Source organism: Paroedura picta, chromosome 1 (assembly GCF_049243985.1).
Source record: "Paroedura picta isolate Pp20150507F chromosome 1, Ppicta_v3.0, whole genome shotgun sequence".
NCBI classification, from domain to species: Eukaryota; Metazoa; Chordata; class Lepidosauria; order Squamata; family Gekkonidae; genus Paroedura; species Paroedura picta.
This window is the reverse complement of record NC_135369.1, coordinates 157,305,671-157,327,453: the sequence shown is the minus strand read 5'-3', so window position 1 is coordinate 157,327,453 and position 21,783 is coordinate 157,305,671. Positions and strand designations below refer to the sequence as shown.

Here is a 21,783-nt window from a genome sequence, read left to right as displayed (position 1 = left end):
AAACAATGTGATTTTATAATATATTCAGGCTTAAAAGCAGTCTGAGATATCGCACAATAAAGGTAGGGTCACTCCGGATCAATCCTTCTTGCTGCAGAAGGAAAATTAAAACCGCCCCAAATCCAAATGGAAATCGCATTCTGTGTAGAGGGCAGGGACTGAATCGATCTGGGGTTGGAATAAAAGCTCCGTGCAGTTTACACCCTAGAGAGGTTTGCACTCAAGTAAGTGCAGACTCTGCCAAGGTCTCTAATGAACTATTTATGTTCATTTGATTATTTATTCACTTCTGTGTAGGATACAACAGTGAAGCCCCTAAAATAAAGGAATAAAAATCAAGGCTTCCCATTGATGTCAGCATTCCAATACTGTCCATGATGATGGAGCATTTCTCTTTTTCTATTATTTTAGGGAGATTATATTTTTATTATTATTTATTTACTGAATGTACTCTAGCCTCTGTAGGGTAAAACATGTAAAATTAAATATTAATATTTATTAAAATTAAAAACCCAAGGCTTAGAATACAGCCTCGTTAAAATCCAAGTGTGCATTCATACTAATGCCACCACTGACCAGATGCGTTTCAAAAGTGCTGCCTTTATCAGTGGTCAGGCATTAATAAATAAAGCAGCATACATAAAAAACAGGGACAGAAATGTTAAATATACAGTTGGCTCCTTTACATCTTATCCATGGTTGCTCTTACTATTTGTGAAACAGCCCCAGGGGTGGAGCGTGTCTGGGGTGTCCGAGGTGGAATAGGGCCAATCAGGATGCAGCCAGCAAAGTTGGCCACACCCTGATTGGCCTTGCCCCTACAGCTCCCCCCCCCTCCGTTGCTGCCCAATCGCCACTTTCCTCGTGGATGCGCCTGGCTGCCAGAGCCTGGCTGCCAGAGCCAGCGCATCTGCCTTGCACCGCGCCTCCACCCTGCCGCCGTCCGCCTCTGTCTGAGAATGCCGGATACTTATGGCTTGCCTCACCACTACTGCACACTTCCTGCAGGGCAAGCCACTAAGACGGTTTGCGGGACGAGGCGCTCTATATTTCCTTGGCGGTGAGTCTGGGAACCGCTGTCCGTACCCTGCTGGTGCTCCTCTGACTCTCCTGCCTTGCACCCACTTTCCCCAAGGCACCTGCCCGTCTTCTGAGGGACTTTCCCCCGTGCACCTCTCCATGCCCCGTGTGCGGGCCCCTCCTCCCGATTTACCCGCGCCCGGTTTCCACTCCTCCATTTTCCCCCTCCCTGTACCCTTTGAGTCCTCGACCGCTCCTCCACGCTACTTACGCGGTTCCTGGCCGCCACTGACACTTTAGAGTGGGCACAGCTTGGAAAGCTGCCCATCCACTTCCTCCCTCCAGCCAGCTTGCCTTGCCATCGCCAACTGCTGTGGGACAGGGGAAAGAGCACGCTGCACTTCTAGCTCTGCTCCACGTTCTGTCCTTCCTTGCTTACATCCTGCTTTGCCCGTGCCCACACTCCCCTCCTATGTCTTTCCACTCTCCCTGTCCCCTTTGTGCCCTCAACCGTCCCACCGTGCCAGCTCCACTGTCCCCAGGCTCTGCCGATACTTCACAGTCCCCACAGTGTGGGAGCCTGCCCGCCCACTCCTTCCCTCCTGCCAGCACACCTTGCCACTGGCAACAGCTGACGGATGGGGAAAAGAGATGCTGCTCCAAGTTCCCTTCCTCTCCTAGATCCCGCTTTACCTGCACCCACACTCCCCACCTCCATCTTTCCCCCCTCCCTGTTCCCTTTGCATTAGCTCTACCGTCCTGCCTCTGGGGGCTCGCGAGTCTGCCTGGCCACTCCCTCCCTCCACCTGATGCACCTCGCCAATGCCAACTGCTCCAGAACGGGGGAAAGCGCAGCTGGAGCCCCTGCCACCGCTATGGCTTATCCCCTTCCTCGGATGCTTCCTGCTCCCATAGACTCCGGCAAGTCGCAACCCACAGCCCACGCTTCCCTATTCTCCAGCTTCCCCTGTAAGATCGCTCCGTTCCACGCGGTGCCGACTTGACCCTCGCAGCTAATGCCTGGGAGGGGGGAAACCATACTCTCTCAAGCTCCCAGCCGACAGCTCCTCCTGCCTGCAGATTCCCTTCCCCCCCATGCTAGCAGCATCCTAGCATCAGTTTTATCCCATAAAACAGGTTTGCAATCTAGTATACAGTGATATAATATGTTAACTATGTAGGATGCCAAGGATCTTAATTGATTCTTTGAACCTGGAGGCCAGATAAACTTCTTTGAAGCCTCTTATGTTTCTAAAGCAGGCCCTGGTCCAGATGAACACTTCTAGTGTCCAGTGAGTGTTCTCCAAAGTATGTTGAGGAATAGCCAATCGTGTGTTACCACTTTTTCTGATGGTCAAGAACAAAGGATTATAACTGGGGAGAGTCCATTGCATCTCTGCCAACTCCAGTGTGGGATCTGCAGGGAGCAGTTTTCTCCCTGACATTACTTAACATCTTCATATGCCCTCTTGCCCAGCTGATCTGGAATTATGGGCTTGAGAGTTACCAATATGCATATAATACCCAGTTCTATCTCCTGGTAGACAAATGGCCTGACACCCTCCAGACTATCTGGTCAGATGTTTTGAAGCTGTGGTGAGGTGGCTCAAGGGTAGTCAGTTGAAGTTGAACCCTTTGAAGACTTAGGGGAGGAAAAGACCAGAATAGGAAGTGGTTCTCCCTCTCCTGGATGGAGTGCAACTAACAACTGCACACATGGTCAGGAATTTTGGCATGATTTTTGATACTCATTGTCAATGGAGGCTTAAGTCATGAGAACAGCAAAGCTGGCATTTTCCGTTTTCGCCAAGCCAAGCTGCTAGCACCCTATCTGGATAGCCTAAACATCTATAGCTGCGAGGCCATTTGGCTCTGATATTGGGACAGCACAGTGGAAGAGGGGAGGGGGAAACAACTGAAGAACTCTCCACAGAGGGTTCTGTGACTTTGGTCAAACATGACATGGAAGGGAACTGGGGGGCTACCTGACACCATGTTGGTCTGAAGCAGCAGAACAAAGTTTAAGTCCAGTGAAAACTTTAAGACCAAAAAGATTTTATTCATGGCATAAGCTATTGTGTACAAGCACACTTTTTCAGTTACACTTCTACATAATTCTTCAGGGAGCCTTCCTCCAGCCTAAGGACTTGTCCTCCAACTTATGTGGCTTTTCCATGGGAAGAAGAGCCACTAAGTTGCAAGAAAGCTTCTTAGCCTGGATGAAGGCTTCAAACTTTGCTCAGTAAAATAGAGGCAGGATCCACCTAGAGTTTCTGTCCCTTGTTTTGGCGCTTGACCAATTGTAATTACAAAAAACAAGAGTCAAACTCTCTTACATTTACATCAGTTGGTGTCACTAACACTAAATTTACAAATGAAGGTCTGGTTGTATAAGTTATCTCATTGAATTGGGGTTGTAGTGTTGTTTGCTGTTACCATAAATCTTGTGACCTATTGGAAAGGTTTAGTCCTGTGTTCAGTTATTAAGCTACTTTAGTCAGTCTTGGAGAACACAAGATGTACATTTAAAAAAATGGCTCATACTTTTCAGAATATTAGTCACTGCCGTGGTGCCACAAAATGAGAAACAATGAGCACATCAGAAGATACTACTCAGTAGCTCAAAGTGGGGTCAAGCAACCAGTTCCTGTATAAGTAGCAGAACTAATCAGACATCCTTCTAATGTAATGTGCCAACCATGTACTTGAGGAGAAAAAATGGGATCACAGTTGGTTAGAGCTTGTCAGCTTTTCATGTTCCTGTGACAAATGATTTGCAGTGCTTGGGCAAGTTACTATTTTAGTTCTCTCCTTGAATGTGAGGCTCTACACGGAAAAAAATAACACACTCCTTAGATCTCCTGAGTAATTTAATTTGAAGCTTCAATTAAGGCTGTCTCTGGAAAAAGCAACACACAGTCACACACTGAAAGTACAGAAATGTTCAGTTTACTGAACGGATGCTGAATGAAAAGAACACAATTATTTATGTTAGCCAGGACAAACTACTTAGTACAGAGATTCGAGATTTATGATCTCACAAATTAGAGGCCAAACAGATATATTTTACTGGGATGGATGTAATCAACTCAGTTTGCATGTAATTTTCATGGAATTGTCTCAAGCTGGTGGATATTTTCCAATCACTTATTATATTGTTATTTTGTATTTGCTATTATCCTTTGTGAAATACTTTAGGCCCAATCCTTGAAAAATACCTTTGTATTCAGACAAGGAAATCAGGTGGAATTAAAATTATAGAAATGTAAATTCCACTTTCTTGTTTACTTATTTCTAACATCTTGGTAATCATTAATTAAAGCTAATATAATCCTCCTGATCCTGGTCAATGGACTAGTGGTTTGGAAAAGAGTTTGGTAGCCCCATATTTCATTTTCCACAATTAGAGGGTGTATTGAAACAGTCCTGATCTTGCCTGCAGGCTCTGTTCCACCATGTCCTCCTAGGTTTTCACAACATCTTGGAGGGGATTTTTACTTTCTCAGTTCATCCATTGATACCGTCTGACCTTTGTTGAAATTACACAATTAGAGGATCATGACTCCTAGCTTCCCTCCCATGTTCTGAGGCCTTGCCAGAGTCTGGTTACTATGGGACAGCTTGCTGCCTTGTGCACTGCTAGGGGAATATCCATTTGCTCTCCTGTCCTGCTAGTGCACCATTTCAAACGGGGTGTCCAAGACAATGTAGTTCTATGTGGCACAGAGAACCACTACTAGGGTCAAAAAGTTATAAAGCATTTATTAAAAAGAAGAAAGATTTACAAGCATACCTTTACCACAGCACCAAATTGAGCAGGGAATTCAAAAGAAAAGGGTAAAGTGCAAATCCTCTGCCTCTCCTTCTATAGATCCCCTATCTGTTGTTAAATATAATACAGGCTCCTTGGCTTAGAAAGTTAGATTTTTACAGGACTTCAAGTATGCAGGCCAGCACAAGGCAGAATTAAGAGTGCTGTCTGCTTTGATGGAATCAGCACCCAAGAGATCATCCTCCTTACTCCCAAGACTTTTCTTTTTTCCCCATCCACTGACCAGGTCAAGATGGGTCAAAGAAGACTTTCCTGAAATTTTAGATCCTATGAATAGGTTCCAGCATAAATTGTCTCTGCCATGGACCACATTTCCTCTTTCTCATAGTTTTCAGTGAGCCATAAGCAAACAGAGACGAAGCTTGCTGTGTAGCAGAGGCTAACTAGTGTCCATGAAACTCATGGATCCAAGCTACAGAGCTTTCAATCGCTATCAGCTTTGTTGTATATTCCTGTGGCAATCTTAAATGAAATACCATGTGTGTTAATCCTTGGGTCTGGAATACTGTTTGCTAGAAAATATAGAGGAACAATCCTAAGGGGGGTCTTCTTGGCAACTGCCCCATTTATTGAATGGAGTTTACTTATTTCTAAAAAAAAAAAGCCATAAACTCTGTGCAGATATTATAAAAAGGTAGGAAGATTATACCCCTGGTCATCTTCCTGTCATGGTCTAGGGTTCACCCTAAACTCTTTTCGTACTCTGATTTCTGTATATCTTCAGCACCACATCTATCTCAGTCGAGGACTCATCATAAAATTTTGTCACACCCTGTATTCCCTGAAGGAAACAGGCCTGGTGGTCTAGCAAAACTCTTTTTCATACTCTGAAGACACTACCCCAAATCAGGAGAGTCACTAACCTTCAGCATTTAAGATGGCATTGACACTGAGGACATGAATTTATTTATTATAGGCCCCAATGGGGCCTTGAATAAATCTAAGTTAGGGACAGTGCCAGTAGACAGAACTATGATCAACATGTTCATACATAAATTAATGTTTGTAAGGGACTACAGTATTGCACTGAAGAAGAACAGACGTCTAATTGTAGATATTATGCAAATGGAATGTGAGCAGACAAAAGTAAATCAGATCTTTAAAATCTGCCAAATATTCAAACATGACCAATAATTTTGGAGTTGCACAGTACATCTGTTAGGAAAGCTGTATTTCAGCACAACTTCCTTAGATTTTACTTCCTTCGTCATATAGGAAATCACTGCACTTAGAAGATTGTAACTCTGTTTCGGATTTCTCTGGTAGTTGCTGGGGCAGAGTAAGTAATTTCCCTAATTAACAGCTATATTATAAGCCAGGATACATATCCATTTGAAAACACAGAACTGCTCAAAAAGTTGGGTTACCAACTCCAGGTTGGAATATTTATGTGGAACCTGAGGAAGAAATAGGAAATGGGAAGACCTCAGCAGGGTATGAGACCATTTACTTCATCCTCCAAAGCAGCCATCTTTTCCACTGAACTAAACTCTGTCGTCTGGATATGTTGTAATCCCAGGAGATCTCTAGGGCCCATCTGGAGGTTGAAAATTTTATCAAAAAGTAAGGACACAGAAGATACATATATATTACTAACTAGGCCATGTTCCAATGGCTTACCCAATGTTCTTAGAAAAACAAATGCAGTTCATTTATTTTTTTCACTTGTGTATAAAGTGTGTGTGTGTGGGGGGGGGCAAACTGTCTGGTGGTGTCCTCATGGTTGCTGTGAAGACACCACCTCAATTTAAAGCAATTTTAAAATGCGATGAGATCTGATCCTAATCAGGCCCATAATATTTCTCCTCACTTTTTTTCAAGTGCCAAAATAGCCTTTTTGGGGAGGGTTTTTTTGTCGTTTTAAAATGACTTAAAACTGGCACCAACGTCCTTGTGATGGCCACGAGACATCACATATAGTTGGGTCCTGTGTTCTAACACTGTCGTGAAGTATTCTGGGTTTGTTTTCTGTCAGGCTTTCTTTACGTGATGCAAGTAAAAATGCTGGTTGTGTATATCTGAGTGACTGTGTTCACAGTACTGCTGTTGCAAAAGTATTCACAGCAACTGCCGTTGTGAATCACTGCTCTGTAAATCAATTTTCTATTTGTGCTGATACTCATCAGCACTTCAGTGTATAAAACAACCATATCAGTGCTCAGCTGTTCTTCCAAATGGGAGTGACGGTATTTAAAGCAAGGTGGATGGAGACTACTGCTACAATCTGATGTGGATTTTAATGCACAGCCTATGCTGATTTAGCTATGGAGATCCACCTTTAAAACTGTTATTCTTTGTATTCTTTGTTATTCTTTGTATTCTCCTTATCCAAACTAGATATTTTCTTATAACTTTTCCAAATTCTGTTACGCCAATAAGAAATAGTGGAGGCCAGAAGGTAGAGTGAGAAGACCAATCTCAAAGTGGGCAAATGGAATATGAACTGAATGCTGAAAGGTGGATCCAATTAATGCAATGGGATAAATGAATGCAAATAGGATAAAGCCCCCCCAGCACTTGTCCACTTGGAGGGGGTGCTGAAATACAGAAGGAAAAACAACAGCTCACTGGGAATATGCTGGGAAAGCAAAGGAAAACACCAATGCAGAAAAGGCCAGTGTTTTCTGAATTCTGCACAGGATACTATTGTTTCAAATGATGTCCTCAGTTTTTAATGCATCTGCATTTTCAGAAGATATTTACTTGTCTCTATGTCATATTCTGCTTGACTTTTTTATTGTGATGAATCTTCGTTTTATGCAATACTAGAGGCAAGACCCAGTGCACCGAGGAATGCACCGGATGATAGGACACATACCTGGAGTATGGCCTTCGTGGGGGCTGGCCACACGGCAAAAGCATAACTCAAGATTTTGACATCCTCCTCCCTCTGCTTCCTATTCGATCTTAAGATTCAGTGTGGTGTGGTGGTAAAAGAGTGGTGGACTCTAATCTCAAGAGCTGGATTTGATGTGTCTTCTATGTGCAGCCAGCTGGGTTGCCAACCTCCAGCGGAACTGAGAAAAGGAATCAGTAATAGGCTGTGCAATAAAGTCTATTTTGAATAATTAGACTTTATCACACAGCCACTTATCAATTTTTTTCTTGGCTTCTACTTTGTGGGATTGACAGGGGCTTTTTTTTAACCTCATAGGGAGGCCTCAAGGTCTTCAGGAATTACAACTGGTCTCCAGGCAGCAGTCCCCATGGAGAAAACAGGGGCATTTGAGTGTGAGCCTCCTTGCACCCCTACCCTGCCCTCTCTGGATGCAGAGAAGGCAGGGAAAAGCACTCAGCCAGCAGTTGCTAATCTGGTGTAGGTCCTGCCAGGAGAATTTCACACACACAAACATTCATGTCATCTCAAAGTACAAATATCCAGAGTATAAAGATCAGCCCTGCACGGAAAGGGCTGCTGTGAATGGGAGACTATGAGGCACTGTGCCATCTTGAGGCACCAGCTCCACACCTCCAGGAATATACTCACCCCAGGAGTTGCTAACCTCCAGGTGGGGCCTGGGGTTTTTCAGGAATTAGTACATGTGCAGACAATACAGATCAGCTCCCCTGGCAAAAAGGGCAGCTGGAGAGGACTCTATGGCCATGGACCCCACTGAGACTTGGGGATGCCACTCACCAGGTGGGACCTGGGGGTCCCTTGGAACCATACCTCTTCTCTAGAGCACAGAGATGAGTCCCCCTGGATAACATGGCTGCCTTGTAGAGGAAACTACAGGTTATATGTGGAGATCTCCCAGAATTACAACGGTTCTTACCAGAAAAAGGCAGTCATTCCGGAGAGGGACTGCATGGCACAGAATTGCTCTGAAGAGGGAACTCCAGAGAAGCAGACTCCAGTGAGGTCCCTGTCCACTTCCAACCCCACAGCCAAAGTCTCCAAGTACTTTCCAAGCCAGAGCTGGCAACCCTCCCCCCAAAAACTTTCTGGCCATGGAGGAGGGAAGAGTGAGATTTTGATAGCATGGAAGCTTGTGAAAGGCAGGCAGGCAGTGAATGCTTCTCCTGGCTGCCCTGCACCCCACAGGGCTGCAGGGAACCTTACAGGTTCCCTCAGACCTGGATGGGTGCTGCCTTGAAACAACCCATGTTTGGCCAAAAGTCATGCACTGCATTTTTAAGCTGTCAGCTCCTTAGATGTTGCCTGTGATAAATTGCATCTGCCTTGGGGGAGCTGTTAGCCTGATGAGACACATCTGTTGGGCTGGTAGCTGGTCTGAGCAGCGTCTGCAGGCACTCCCAGATCAGGGTCCTGAGTAGCCTTCTCCATGGCTGGGTCTGTACTGGACTGACAGGAATGGCTGCTAGGATGTCTCATCTCCCCACAGCTTATTTCATCCTCTGAGGAATCCCCACATCTGAGGTATGCTGATGACATAACCCTCCTGTCATAGACAAAGGAAGGTCTAGAACAGCTGATTACAAAGATCAATGAAGCAAGCAAAAAAAAACCCAAAGAGGCCATTTCTTAAACATTAAAAAGACAAAAATAATGACCACTGCAAAAACAGACATGTCACAATAACAACTGATGGTGAAGAAATCGAAGGTGTTCAAGAATTCATTTTTCTTGGGTCACAAATTGATGTCATTGCAGTATGGAAATAAAACACTGAATTGCTCTGCATTGCTCAGCACTGATGAGCTTGAACCAAACATGGAAAAGCAAGGATATAAGCCTGACTACCAAATATAGATTAGTTAGATCTATCATATTTCCAATAGCAACCTATGGCTGTGAAAGTTGGACAATGAAAAAATTGAAAAGGAGAAGAATCTATTAATTCTCTTGTGTTGGAGGAGGCCTCTGCAGGTTCCATGGACAGGAAAAGTCACAAACAAGGAATTATTACAGCACATAAAGTCTGTTCTCTCATTGTTAGGCAAAGTTATGAAACTCCAGCTCACTTATTTTGGCCATATCATACGATCCAACTCAATGGATAATGCAATTATGCTAGGATTGGTGAGTGGAAAATGGAAACCAGGCCAACAAAGGTCACAATAGTTGGATGTGATTGGGATGGACACCAGCCAGAACATTGCATGGCTGAGGGAAACACTGCATGGCTGAGGGAAACACTGCCATGGGATCACCAAGAGTCAGACATGACTGAATGGTTGACAAGAACAACAATATATAACTGGGGTTTCCACATCCCATGGGAGCAGAATTTGGGGCTGCTGTAGGAGGAGACAATAATCAAAAACCACCACTCTCCTTGAGTGCATGGAAATCCTAAGCAGGATCCAAGTAATAATCTGTAGTAATACAGCTCTTCAGGTAAACACCATACATTCTGCATCAGAAAATTAAAATATTAATAAAAGCATCAGTCTACAAAACTATTCATAGAATCCTGAATCAAAAGGAAACTTGATTATTCCAAATTTCTGTTAAAATTATCAGCAGGAACCAGATGATACTGTCTGATGTTTACTTTTTATTCACATTTTTCTATTGATTTGTCTGTGGTCTTTGTTTCCAATTTCCCTAGTTATTCAATCTGCTTTGCTTGCAAAATGAAGTATTTACAGAACAGTCACATTCACATAATTGTGCTTCTTCTAAAAAATCAGTATTTCTATGAAGCCCAAAGCACATCTGTAGCAGACAGAAACCATCCTGAATGTCAGCAACTATACTTTATAATATCTTTAAATAGCAGTCAATCATGGCATTTCTCCTGTATGCACAATAATTGTATGACAGTGGCTGAACAGTGACTTTTTTTTCCACCTGGACTTTGAAAAGAAATGTTGGTCAGTTCCTGTGAAAATACATTTTATTTTAACATTCTTTTGAATGTCGTTTTCTGGAGTGTTTTCTTTGGCCCCTTTCAAATGTAACTATGTACCCAATCCTTAAGCCAATCTTCTCCTTTGATTCAATTTATCTCCTTTACTTCATCTCAAAATCATCAAATTGTTTTGCCATTGTTTGCCATAACAGCCGCCTGCTCTCTGGCCCGTCTGTCATATCATGATTCCTTCTCTTCTTTCAACTATTCCACTTCTAGGATTATCAGCTGACTACAGGCCTGAATGTCAAGCCTTCAGTTATATTTCTTTCCCTTGACATCACTTTACCATTTGCCTAAGGTGACCAGATTTTAACACTGGTAAAGTGGGACACCATTGACCGGGGGAGTTCTTGATTAAACATTTGGTCTATATGGAGCAACAAAAAGTTTCATAGAACGCATAGAATGTAAAAATAGTGTTGCAATATATATATTTTAATTTCAATATAAATATAATGGCAGTCTCACTGGCAGTCTTCAAGCAAAGGTTGGATACACACTTTTCTTAGAATCATAGAGTTGGAAGGGGCCATACAGGCCATCTAGTCCAACCCCCTGCTCAACGCAGGATCAGCCCTAAGCATCCTAAAGCATCTGGTCACCTTACATTCTGGTCACCTTACATTTGCCCTCTCTATACCCTTCTTTGCCATCTTCAAGCTCCTTAATAAGATTCACACATTCACACATGTTATCAAAGTATTATTTACAATCTTCTCTTCGGCTGTGCAACCATCCTCAATTCTTCCATGGTCACTTTTCTTATCAGTCAACAACACCCTTTCTTTATCTTTGATGCCCCACTTTTGTCTATCATGTGTGCTTTACTATATTATGTGGTATACTCTGTCATTCCCTCTCTGCCCTGAAATTATTTTCCTTGGGACCCAAGAAAATGAGGCAAGAAAGTCACACTACACATGCAGAAATCATTGAACTATAGAAAAACTCTGGCGGGTTCAAGATATTGTAGAAGATATAAAATATAAAATGCTTATGCTTACTTTTAAAAATTAATTTTGTTCATATTCAATAGTTATTGATGGATATCCTTTAAAATGGCACAAGTCCCCATTTTTAAAATCATGTGGGGCAGTGGTCCCCAACCTTTTTATCACTGGGGACTGGTCAACACTTGACAATTTTACTGAGGCCCGGGGGGGTAGGGTAGTCTTTTGCCGAGGGATGTCACCACTGCCTGAGCCCCTGCTCTGCTTGCTTTCCTGCCGGCACCCCTGACTTCCCGCCGCCTGCTGGGGGGCGCTGCCAGCAGCAGCTGCACAGTGCCACGCAGTGCCACGCCGAGGGGGAGCCCCAGCCATGGCGGTTGCTGGAGAGCACCAAAGGTGAGCCGGCAGCAGAGTGGCATGGCAGCTCCCGAGGCAGTAGCCGGGGAGGATGAGGAGGACCAGCAGACCGGTGCCGACTGATCCACGGACTGGTACCGGTCCCCGGACCGGGGGTTGGGGACCACTGATGTGGGGGAGTGGTTCCAGAAATCTAGAATCACACAAGTCCAGCAACACAGACAACCTATATGAACTAGCAATTGGTCCAGATGGCCCAAAAGAAGGCACTGGTATATGAACAATGTTATGGCACACTTTATTAAAAATGTATTTCTGTCATATCTTTTACCACTACAAACTCACTCCTGGTATTTTGACATTCAAGGGGTGCTTAAACAAGTAAGTAATCTCTCCACAGAAATTCATTATCCTGATATTCTGTACAGAATGCTAGCCTCTCAGGTAACAGAGGAGGCAGGGACTGTATCACAAAATATTTGATATCAGCAACTCATCTCACAGCACTGGAGATACAAGACCTCCATTTCAGCCTTTGAACACCTGAAGTTGCAGACAAAAGAAAAAGGCATATCTATGGATATCAGTATCAGAGCTGCAACAAATTGTAATCTTGCCTCAGTAATAGGGACTACGCTTGCTAACTTAAATCTATGTTCCACTTTTGTACTCCTATGTGGCTGAAAGAGGCAGGTCAATGTGGGACCTGGTAGGATAGTCTTTGAAATGTCACAAGGCGCTATTTAAAAACTGGGTCAGTTCTGGAGGAAAGGAGCACACAAGAAACAAAAAGCACTGCACAGTTTCACTGAACAAATGATGACATTTCTTAGGAAAAGGAATACTTCCAGTTTTTGTCACTGACATTTCTCAACCTCTTCATCGGCTCATTTTGATCATAGTTCAGTCTTATAAATGCTTCCTCAAGGTTTTTGCTTTCAACAAGCCACCTTAGAAGCTGGAGCCACTTTCTTTCTCAGACACTTGGAAACCTTGCCTTTGATCTGTTCCCAGATTTATTGCAGATTTCTAATGTCCTGAATCTCTCTCTTCTCTTTCATTTTGGCAGACACATATCACTATAACCATAATGTGCATTGACTAAAAATAAAGACTTTTTCAAATAAGGCCATGCATTATAACACTCCTCCATCATCTGATGAATAAGGCAAGTCGCGGCAAACATAAAGATTCTTAAGTAAAGTTCCACTAAACTTGTGAGCCAGCAATCTGAATGCAGCCCATCAGCTTTGAAGTATCACTTGACAGATTCTCAAAGATCTCCATGTTCTGAGGCAGCCAAATCATTTATAACTCAAATGAACCTGAATTTTAAAAAATTACAAAACAGTTATTTTTCCAAACTGGAACAGAACCTAAATCTTTATTTGAAAAATTAAGCTGAACTGGAATAATTCCTTTTCAGAGTTACTGATAAATACTGCATCATTAATCCTTGCATCACCATCATAATCGTCAACATCATGGCTAAGGGTAATGAAGGAGTCCACCTAATGGCAACGCAAGGTCCAGAATGGGAACATTCCATCAACCCAATAGAACTCCCATGCTGCCATGGAAACTCACTGAGTGACCTTAGAACAGTCAATCTCTTTCAACATCACAGGATTGTTGGGGGGATAAAATGAAGAATGGTAAAATAATTTGGAAGCTTCTTAGGGTCTTATATTAGGAATAAAAGTAGAGCATAAATACATAAAATGAAATAATAATGATGAGTCTTTATCCATCAGGAAATATTCTTAGCCACTATCCACCTAACAACTGCTTTTTTCTGATTTCAGCTTCAGTTTCTTTAGACTAGATACTATGGAGGATGTCTATGAATAGAAAGATGAGCCTTTGCCAATTTCCCCTCATGATACAAACCTCCTCATGCCCATCCCATGCTGATCCTGAAGGTGTTTTGTCTACCAGGATCAGAATTTGGCTCTGCGGCAGGAAAGAAAAGGTGAGGAAGGTCCACTCTGAACTCCCTTCCATGAGAGAAATGTTTTTTGTGTGATAGATATGCCTTTGTCCTCATTCAGGTTCCTGAAGTTCCCTGAGAATGGCAAAAAACTAACAAATGTTCCTAAGTTCAAGTGAAAACTGAAAACAGAACTGGGTGTCATCTTCTTGTTGATAACAAATATATAAATCTCAATCTTGAAATTCTCTGTTGCCCATAGTTTCACATACATATTGAAGAATACTTTAATTACTTGCTCAGCAGCCTAAAGAGCTGTCATCTAACCATTTCAAATCTAGATCTCTTGCCAGATATCCTAGTCCTCCAAGACCTGGCCAATGTATGTTCAGCTCCTTTCATGTTACAGTAATCATCCTTGATATTTATAGAGCAACGTGGAGTATACCTGTTCTCCCGCTACCGCATCACACAAATCATATATGCAGCTAGATAAATTGACTCACTCACTGTATTTGTGGAGTTTCCATTTAAATGTAAACCACTGTCAAAGAGAGGGGAGGAAGCACCACTGCTGTGATCACTGGATGGTCCAGGAGAACCTGAAATGTGGCATTAAAAGAGGTGCTTTATACTTGTTATAGTATGTTAAGGGGATAATAGATAAACAATATGATTTTTTAAAATCCAGTTAACGTGAAAAAGTTAGCATCCAAATATATTGAATTGTGTAGCCATATATTTCTTAACCAAAAAAAGAGTATGCAAGAGTAGAGTCAGCTGACTATAATAAAGCTATTATTTTAAACATTTTTGCATTTATATTTATGTGTTCCCTCAGACTATCAACAGATATACATGATGACAAATATGCAGCATCAAAATAATTTTATTTTACGGCTTTTGTTTTCCCAAGAATTTGAAACAGGTTACAAAGTTAAACACAACAAAACAGAAGGCTCACATAAATACACTCTCACCCATTTTACTAGTTCGTCAAAACAGGAAAGTGTTCCAGAAGGCATACGGCCAATGTTTAATGGAGCTGAGGGAAAACCTCCAAGAATGCCTGCTTACAACTTTTTAGTGTTCATAACTGGCACACAGACAGTACTTGGTTGGTCTCACAGAGGTAAACCATTCATGGTTTTAAGGATAAACCTACATCTTGAATTGTAAACCATTAAGTGATGAGGAAAGTAGAGCAGATGCAAAAGAAAATGTGACAATTTGGATCATTCTACTCTTGAGGTACATCACCATTGTTTGGCTACTACTCCTTTCATCTCCCTGATGGAACATAATCAGATTCAAAGTATTGCTGAAATTACCTCTATCATTCTGAAGACCAGCTCACTTGTACAAACTGAAACTTCAGAATACATCACAGAACGAAGCCACCAAAACATTAGAAGAATATAGTTGGATGTAAGTTGTAGATAGTTGTAGAACTATCTTAACCACAAGCCAACAAATCTACAAACAAAATAGCTGTCCAAAGTTTCATATACTGGTTTCATGTGCCTCTGAGAATGGACTAACTTAACTGGATCTGTGTGCCTAGAAAGTAATCAACAATTACAAGTATGTTATTTTGGCAGCACAAATAAATCCAGCATGTATGCTGAAAGATAATCATCAAAGAGGTCAAGTGCTCCTAGGCTCTGTCTAAAGGGACATACTTGATATTTATGCTTAAATTCTACAGGCATCATATTTTGGTATTAGGAAATGAATGTCTTTATTATAGCAAGTATTCCTAACAGATCACTGTCATTTTATGATTGGGGGGGGGAGTCTTTGGATTGTGTGTGAGTATACAATAAAGAATTGATTCTGAAGATTAATCTTATGTTATAGCTGGTTAGTTTGGTTATTATTCCCAAATACCAAAGGACCAACATCTGTGTATTCATGGCGATCCAGCCTAGAGGATTTATGTGGAACCTAGGAGCAAATTTCTTACAGGATTCCTAAATGGTTCAAACTTTAATTCAGAAAAAATTAATTTTCTTGTTATGAGATACTGACTCTCGTTACTCAAGGAATGTCACTGTTTCCTTTGGCAGCAAAGAAAATTAGAGCTAAGGTGGTTTTAAAGAAATTACTTAGAAATCTCAGGAATAGGTAATATACCAACTGTTTACCAATTGTTTAGAATAGTTATTGTATGTATATTTTTCCTTTTCTTCACTTTTTTTCAGGCATTTGCCACTATACCATTTTATCTTTATAACTTAGACACATTTTTAAATATTTTGTGGCATAGGGTGGTAAGGCAACAGAAATGCTGTTTGAAGCTGTCTGCCCATGAGGCTGGGAGTTCAATCCCAGCAGCCGGCTCAAGGTTGACTCAGCCTTCCATCCTTCCGAAGTTGGTAAAATGAGTACCCAGATTGCTGGGGGGTAAACAGTAATGACTAGGGAAGGCACTGGCAAACCACCCCGTATGCAGTCTGCCATGAAAACACTGGAGGGCATCACCCCAAGGGTCAGACATGACCTGGTGCTTGCACCGGGGATACCTTTACCTTTACCTTTAATGGTCTTTGGCTACAAAAATACATCTGACTGGCTAGTTTACTCATCTTACAGTATCATAAAGCTAACTCAGATCTGTGTCTGAGTGTAATCAGAATGTTGCCTCAGCTATATCAGTCCCTGAGTCTGTAATACAGGTACCTAAACATTTTAAAGGTAATTGCATCATATTCTCCACGATTAGTTCAATTTTCCTTTATTGACTAACAAGAGTCTTTTTAGTCTGGATTTTGATCCACTTTGGGGATCAAGAGTATATTAGTTCCCCTTTTAGAGCACTTGCACCAGAATAACATAATATGTTGATTCCTTGATCTTTCAGTGACCTTTGATACCATAATCTGTGATATCCTTCATGAACCAAACACCCCAATGCAGGAATGGATTCTGGGATCTGTTAGCAGAAGGAACCCATGATCACGAATCTTTCTGTTTTCTGCTATCTCTCACCCTGTTATAATTATTTATTATTTATTTTATAATTGGACTGCTGCTCTCAGCTAACTGGCTCGTGGCGGTTTACATTGTCACAATACAAATTAATAACATAATAAACATTAATATCCCCATTAAAACAATACGTAAAACTCATTCACAATTGATGGCGATATATAATTTGATAAAAAATGCATCCCACACTGGGTGGTCCAAGACGAGCAGATGAATAGCTGGGCTGATGTCACAGGGGTAGATCATCTTGGAGATTTGAGGCCAGTCTAGTACTGTCCCCAGCTTTGATGGGAGAGGGGAGCCTGATCTTAACCCCCTGGGACCACCTGCTGGCCTCAGACAAATGCCTGGCAGACGAGTTCCACTTTGCAGGCCCTGCAGAACTCAGAGAGTTCCAACAAGGCCCACAGCTCTTCAGAGAGCTCATTTCACCAGATAGGGATCAGGACTGAAAAGGCCCTGGCACTTGTCTAGGCCAGGTATGCTTCCCCAAATCCTGGGATCATCAGCAGGTTCATACCTGCAGAGCGGAGTGTTCTGCGAGGGGCATAATGAGATAAGCGATCCTTCAAGTATGCAAGACCCAAGCCGCATATAGCCTTAAAGGTTAAAGCCAAAACCTTGAACCTAATCTGGAAACAGACTGGTAACCAGCGCAGCTGCTTCAGCAGTGGCTGTACATAGGGCCTCCAAGATGATTTGATGAGGACCCGTGCAGCTGCATTCAGTACCAGCTGTAACTTCCAGATCAAGGACATGGGTAGGCCCGCATAGAGCGAGTTACAGAAGTCTAGCCTAGAAGTGACTGTTGCATGGATCACAGTGGCCAGGTGTTCCGGAGGCAGGTAGGGCAGGTTTGTTCTACACAGGTTGGGGGGTAGGGGACTCAATGAAGAAGGCAGCAAATTACTCCCACTGACTCAGTGGGCGAAGCTCCACTGACAGAAGAGGAAGAAGAGAGCAACTGCTACATCCTCTAATATCACAGCATTCTGTGTAGCTATTACTCCATGGAGGACCTGTTATTCCAGGAGTTTATTCCTGGGCAGTAAATGACTGCTGGAGAGAGAGAGAGAGGAAAACTTAAAAGTCTGGGTGATCCTTTGTAATACTCTCACAATCCTTGTACCAGACCCAACCCAAGGACTGCTTCCAAACACGGTGACTAAATACAAACAATTATGCTGCCCCATCTATGTTCTACAAATATATTATAATGGATAAATATGTTTTCATATGTACTACTATACTGTACATAGACAAGGTGAGCTGTGTATTTTAAAAATGTAATTCACATAATTAAATACAATTTATATATTGTTTCTAGGTTTTCTCAATATCAAGAAAAATAATTTCAACATGACTTACATACAATGTTGTATAAATTCAACATTTTGTTTTGGTGAGTATAAACAGACTTTAGAGTAACAACCTAATTCTAAGTACTCAGAATAAGTTAAATGAGGTCAATTGACCTGTCCACCCCCGATGTCAACTCCATATCTTTGCTTCTTGGACTCACTCAAGTGCACTATTTCCCTATTTAGCTAACAACACATTAAGTACAAGGAGTTTTAAAATATTTATTTAACGTATCTGACAACCTTCTTTTTAAAAATTTCATCTCAATTTAATTCATACTGTAAATCAGGGGTAGTCAACCTGTGGTCCTCCAGATGTTCATGGACTACAATTCCCATGAGCCCCTGCCAGCAAACACTGGCAGGGGGCTTGTGGGAACTGTAGTCCGTGGACATCTGGAAGACCACATCTGAAGGACCACAGGTTGACTACCCACCTGCTGTAAACAACAGATTGTATTGCTTTGAAAGTTTCTGCTGACTAGAACCCATTGACAATAAACATAATTCTTTTTCCTTTTCTATTACTTAGCACAAAATAAGGTTTTGTTTTACATAGGCACAGTAAAATCCTTTTCTAACACACAGAAAACTTCTGTAAAACTTACAGAATGTAAAACTTCAGTTAATCTAAGCAACAGTGCTTGTAGTACAGTGCTTATAATAGTTAAAAAGATGGTAAAAAATTCATCCTTCAATCAGCGTTCAGCATTTCATCATTTTGCAAGACTGACATCTACAGACAGCATTCAAATCTCTAATAAACAGGAAGCAGAGGGACATTCATCCAATGCCAACACATGCTCAATGATACCATTCTAACATGCAAGAGCAGTACACAACTGTTTATCTCTTTCCCTTTTCTTTCAACATCAACACACACAAGGAGATTAGCACAGAGACACAATCAAATCTATTCGTATAGCACTCACAGTTACATGTACCTATGTTGAACAGTTTATAGAACTAATTTGTAGAACAGAGAATTTGATGGCTATCAATCCATGAAGTCTGATGTGGAAACCTATACTGCAACATTTTATGAAGCAACTGTCAATTTTCCTGGTCCATTCCGTTTGGAGAAAAGAGCAATTGTATCACCCAATCTATGAGTGGTTTAACAATAGATCCCATGGCTGTCGTTACTCTTTGAAGCAATGCAATCTGAGAGAGAATGAGTGGCCAGTGGTCACCCAAAGAGATTCATGGCCGAACAGAAATTTGAATTTGGTTTCTCCTAGTTTCATCCTAGCACTACATCCTTTTCCTGTCTTTTCAGGACATGTGCAAAAGCACTGTTTAAATAACCTTTGACCAAAGGCATTTTTATTTTCTTGTACTGAAATCAGGGCAGTCTGTTTCTTTTGTATTCTGAAATTCAACAAGTGTATTTGTCCCCTTGTTTTGTTTATTTTTTCTTTTCAATCAGAACTAAAGAAGAGGGTTAGGTTTTTTAAAAACTAAATAAATAAAAAGCTAAAGATTAGAATGAGCACATCTTCGTCTCCATGATAAATCAAAGAATGAATATAACTTTTTGCACATATGCCTAGCATCTGCGATGATACACATGATGAAATATCGCCAAAGAGATTTCTTTTTACTGGAATTTCCTATTCCTACACATTGCACAAGAAAATATCACAATGAATGCCTGTCCCACTCTCACAAAAAAGCCAGTACTTTTCCTTCTCTATTTTTATCATCTTTCCTGGAAGTAAAAATTAGCAGATTTTATTCACTGAAACTCCCTACATGAATCAAAGACCAAAACATTATTTTTATTTTATTTATTTATTTTTCAATTTGTATAGCGCTATTCTTGACAAAAGCTGTCTCATGGCAGTTCACAGAGTAAAACTATAAAATTACAATATAAAACCCCCTGAAACCCCCATACAAACAAATGAACAACATATGCAATGACAGATGGCAGCCTACTTAGAATCTATAGCCCTTCTAAACCCAACCTCGCTGTTCCAGCCTATGGGCCCATGCTGATAACCCTTGGCAAAGAGGACCTAGGGGTTTTGATTGTTAAAAAATAGGGTGGGATCCATAGTTAAAAACTCTAGTCACTTCCCTGGCCTTAACTAAATGTCTGACAGAAGAGCTCCATCTTACAGGCCCTGCAGAACTCAGAGAGTTCTGTCAGGGCCCTCTGTTCCTCCAGGAGCTCATTCTACCAGATTGGGGCCAGAGCTGAAAAGGCCCTGGCCCTGGTTGAGGCCAGGCAGACATCGCGGGGGCCCAGGGCAGCCAGAAAATTCATACCCACAGAGAGAAGAGCCTTGAGGGGGGCATAAACAGATAGCTAGGACTCAGGCTTCATATAGCCTTAAAGGTCAAAATGAGAACTTTGAACTTGATCTGGAAGCAGACAGATAACCAGCGCAGCTGCCACAGTGCCGGCTGAATATGGGCCCTCCAAGGTGTTCTAGTGAGGAGCCTTGCAGCTGCATTTTGTACCAGCTGCAATTGCTACGTCAAAAGACAAGGGCAGACTCATGTAGAGTGAGTTACAGAGTCTAGTCTGGAAGTGACCATTGCATTGATCACTGTGGTCAAGTATTCAAAGGACAGGTAGGGTGCTAGTAGCTGTGCTTGATGAAGATGGAAGAATGCTGTTTGGGCTACTTTCGTGATCTGAGCCTCTATTGAAAGGGAGGCATCAAAGATCACCCCCAAATTCCTGGCGACCGGTGCAGGTATTAGTTACACCCCGTCCAGGGAGGGGAGACATGCTTCCTGATTCTGCCTCCTTCTGCCCAGCCACAGGACCTCAGTCATGGAGGGAGGGGTTGAGTTTCAGACAACTCTGCCTGAGCCATAAGCCACTGCCTCCAAACAACTGGCAAATGTATCCGGAGAGGAGTCTGGCTGGCCATCCATCAGGAGGCAGAGCTGGGTGTCATCCACATATTGGTTACAACCCAGCCCCAAACCCCGGACCAGCTAGGCTAGAGGGTGCATAAAAATGTTACAAAGTGTGCAGGAGAGTATCGCCCCCTGTGGCCCTCCACATTGGAGCACAAAGGGGTCCAACATTTCATCCCCCACTGCAACTCTCTGAGTCCTATTCTGGAGAAAGGAGACCAGCCATTTCAGTGCAGTTCCCCTAATCCTGGACATGGCGAGGCAATGGGCCGACAACTTGTGATCAACCACATCAAATGCGGCCAACAGGTCTAAAAAAACAAGGATGGCTGAACCGCCCTTGTCCAGCTGGTGCCGGATATCATCCATCAGGCCACCCGGTGAAGTCTCCACCCCATTGTCAGGATGGAAGCCAGACCGGTATGCATCAAGGACCAAAGTTTCCTCCAAAAATGCTAGGAGCTTATCCACTACGGCCCGCTTCACTACCTTCCTAAGAAATGTGAGATGCAAGAACGGGCAATAGCTGGCTGAGTCCCGTGGATATAGCGATGGTTTCTTCAGAAGAGGACATACCACTGCCTCCTTCAGGCCTTCAGGGAACTCCCCCGAAGTTGGAATACACTGAGCCAAACTAGATACA

The 21,783-nt window shown here is 42.3% G+C and overlaps 1 protein-coding gene across 6 annotated transcripts in view; it reads right to left on the bottom strand.

Moving 5' to 3' along the window:
- SNTG2 (syntrophin gamma 2) overlaps positions 1–21,783 on the bottom strand; it is a 349,056-nt gene that overhangs the window by 118,957 nt on the left and 208,316 nt on the right. For all 6 annotated transcript variants that reach the window (XM_077309803.1, XM_077309812.1, XM_077309826.1 and 3 more), the window contains one exon: positions 14,422–14,513. In XM_077309803.1, the coding sequence (XP_077165918.1) occupies positions 14,422–14,513 (92 nt within the window). The remainder of the gene's footprint in view (positions 1–14,421; positions 14,514–21,783) is intronic.